Source organism: Poecilia latipinna, unplaced genomic scaffold (genome assembly GCF_001443285.1).
Source record: "Poecilia latipinna isolate Pla-1442-1.1 unplaced genomic scaffold, P_latipinna-1.0 Scaffold1451, whole genome shotgun sequence".
In the NCBI taxonomy this organism is placed as follows: domain Eukaryota; kingdom Metazoa; phylum Chordata; class Actinopteri; order Cyprinodontiformes; family Poeciliidae; genus Poecilia; species Poecilia latipinna.
In genome coordinates this window covers 173,494-176,781 of record NW_015114067.1, presented here as the reverse complement: position 1 = coordinate 176,781, position 3,288 = coordinate 173,494, and the positions used below count along the sequence as shown (strand labels likewise).

Here is a 3,288-nt window from a genome sequence, read left to right as displayed (position 1 = left end):
AGTGTTAACTAACTTTCTTATATGTTGTATAAATATTTCATAAAAATAAGGAAAATGCCATGCACTATGTAATAAATAATTTAATTTATTTTATCTCTATCTTTTAGCTTCTGTCTACAGCGATGCTGCCTGATTCAACTTCAGCTATTCTCCTAAGCGTCCTCCTTGTTCACTCCTCTGTTCTGTCCTGTCGCATCGGCACCCAAACAGAGTGTGATGCTGCTCCTTTTGTACCAGGACACAACCTGGTGGGGGAAGGTTTTGATATAGTCACAATGCAGAGAAAAGGAGCTCACGTGATTGATGTGAAGACTTACCTGAGCCCCAAGAAAACCTGTAAACTCTGCACCAACCCTCTTCAAAACGATACTTACCAAAAAGTAATTAAAGATGCATAAATAAACAGCTGCACATCTGACTTGAGGGATTAACAATAATGCGACTTTTCTTCATTTTAAGCGTCCATCTTCTGTTCTGGTCTGGGGTGCCAACAGTCAATGTAATCCTGACATCTTCAGCAGTTTTCATACTTCTGCTAGGTCGAGTATTTAAACCAGATTGTGAACACTGTAAAAGTTGAATCACATAATTAAACTAACAATTACAGGATTTTTTTTTTTTTACATGTTGCAGTCAAGAGTATATGTTTACTGGACCTTTATGTGGTAGACCAACACATAGTGCATAATACTGAAGTGGAAGCAACATATGAAAATGTGGTGTGCATTTATATTCATATTCTGATACTTAATAATATATTCAAAAGCAACCAGCTGACTTGAGAGGTTCCCTAAAATAAATGTATAATTTTTAAAAAATCAATAAAATTCATCTTGATTCTCAGTTAAGTTCACAGTTAAGGTTACAAAAAGCATCATGAAGAAAAAATTGGTAAAGTTTGAAGCAGAGTTAAGTCGTAAGACAAAATCCCAAACTTGAGACAAATCATGGAGCACGTCTCGTCTGTCAGCTTAAAGATATCAAAGCTATGGAGGGAGTCTGAGGTTGTGTATTTACTTCTCTTTGCCTGTAGAGCACTGACCCTGTTCTGCAGAGCGGGTCAGCCTAATATACTGTAAAACATTTGGGCCACATTTAGTTGTGTCTACTAACTTCTAGTCTTTAAGTGAAATAAATTTAGTTTTAGATTTTTAACCTAAATGTATGAGTTTGTGAAACTTACAATAATAATCCATGTTAGCATTTTATTAATTTTGTCATACCTAAAACAGTTGAATATACTAGAGTTTATAGGTTAGTGCTAAAAACACTGACAGAAGAAAAACACAGGAATGGGAACTATTTCCCAGAATGCTTAGAGGCATGTTTTTGTATTCTGAGATGGACGTGTGTTACATTGATCTGACTCTGATGTTATTAAGGCAAATGTTCATTGTAATAAGTTATAACTCTCTGCTAAAAGTTTTTGAGCAGAATTTATGTTGTTTGTTGTTGTTTATTAAATTCATTAGCAAATGATATTTTAATTATTCTAATATAAAATACATAGTTAAATTAACTTGATAACATAAGTCAAAATAATACAGAAATGTGTGTTCTTTAACCAGGTAAAGGCCATTTTTGTTTGCATATTGTGAAATGATTATTTGGTTTAAATTCCAGTAGTAAGTTAAAACTCAATCCAAGATTAATGCACTAACAGAACTTAAACAACTATTTGTAGACAACTTTTCTCTTCTTATTAAATAAACTTCATGAACTTAATTTTATGAGTTAAAACCTAAACAATTTTCTTATTGACTTTAACTGCATTTCAAAGCAGCAGGTGGACTTTCATTTTCAAGTCGAAACACCTTCACATATTTTATGGTGTAAACTTTAAGTCAAAAATATTCTCTCTAGTCAAACCATTAATTATGAGAATTTTCAACATACAAGTAATGCAAATGTAACATTGAAAATTGGAATAACACAGCAAATCAATAAAAAATATTTTCTAATACAGAAGTGCGGGTTTAAGTACTTTTAATCTGAAAACCGAGCCACGTATGGAAGCATTTTCTAATTTATTGAATACAACTGTAATTTATGAATACCTATTTAATATGGCTTAGGAATTAAAATAACAATAGATAAATTCACAATTTCACTGAGCTTAACTACCTAATTAAAAATATGAAAATTAACTGTATAGATGTTTTATAATAATTTCTTCCTTTAAATTGTCCCAACAGCTCTCTGGTTGAGGCTTACACATCCCAAGACGCCAATGATTGGACGGTAAGAAACATCTCAAAGCTGAACATTTCAGAATATTTTCAATGCAGCCCTGAGTTTTGAAAACACAACCCTGATAAAAACCTTGCTGTTTAATTTTCTTTCATCATTTCATTTCAGTTCATATGTGCTCTTCCAAGAAACAGCATTTTATTATCTTTTTAGTTTGCATTCAGTTAGAACTGAAGTAAGTGGTTATTAGAATTGTGATACAAAAATATGGCTTCTTGTTTAACACCCTATAAAGTACATGTGTTGTCTGTATTTCATCAGGTTGGCTTGGATTTTGAAAAGTTTTTGTTTGACAACTTCGATGTGGGAGGAACCCGCTCCAAAGGCTACAAGTTCGCTTTACAAAGGAGCAAAGAGGATCGCTACACTTTCAGCATACACAGTGTCACCTGCAGCCATTATGGGTAGGATGGAAATTAGACTTTTTTTATTGAGTTCGGACAGGTCATGGTTTTTTAAATAATTGTCTAATTTTGTCTTGGTGTCTAGATTTATATTATCATCCAAACCTCCCTTAAGCTTAGAGTTCAAAAAGCAGTTAGACGTCCTGCCAACTCACTACAACTACTCCACAAAGAACGAGTATACAAACCTCATACAGACCTATGGCACACACTTCATGAGACTGGTGAGAACTTTGGCACACACACACATTGTGAATTAGTTACAGACATTAATCTACAGGGAAGCATTTCAAAGAACTTTATACCCGTTTTAGGTTCATCTTGGAGGGCGACTGAGACGAGTGACATCTTCACGAAGCTGTTTGTCCTCCATGAATGGGTTAATCTCAAGTGAGGTAACAAAACGCACAAAACAACAGATTTTTACACAACCATATGAGATATGTTCAAGAAGATTTTAAGTTATAGTATATTTTTGGGAACCATCTGGCTCAATCTTCTTCTTACGGATCCCAGGTTCTCCCTACGGGCCGCGTGTAGCCACACAGAAAACAACAATGAATGTAGACGTCACAGAATTACAGAGTTTAACCAATAGAAGACAACTTATGCAAATTACAACAGAAACTGCAGA

At 34.0% G+C, this 3,288-nt stretch overlaps 2 protein-coding genes across 2 annotated transcripts in view; both read left to right on the top strand.

Moving 5' to 3' along the window:
* Positions 1-3,288, top strand: part of LOC106962706 (perforin-1-like) — a 31,528-nt gene that overhangs the window by 22,223 nt on the left and 6,017 nt on the right. The window lies entirely within an intron of this gene.
* Positions 123-3,288, top strand: part of LOC106962696 (perforin-1-like) — a 9,257-nt gene continuing 6,091 nt past the window's right edge. Inside the window, exons 1-6 of the mRNA XM_015057262.1 lie at positions 123-380; positions 1,034-1,059; positions 2,196-2,241; positions 2,512-2,654; positions 2,740-2,878; positions 2,969-3,049. Coding sequence (XP_014912748.1) covers positions 123-380; positions 1,034-1,059; positions 2,196-2,241; positions 2,512-2,654; positions 2,740-2,878; positions 2,969-3,049 — 693 coding nt within the window. The remainder of the gene's footprint in view (positions 381-1,033; positions 1,060-2,195; positions 2,242-2,511; positions 2,655-2,739; positions 2,879-2,968; positions 3,050-3,288) is intronic.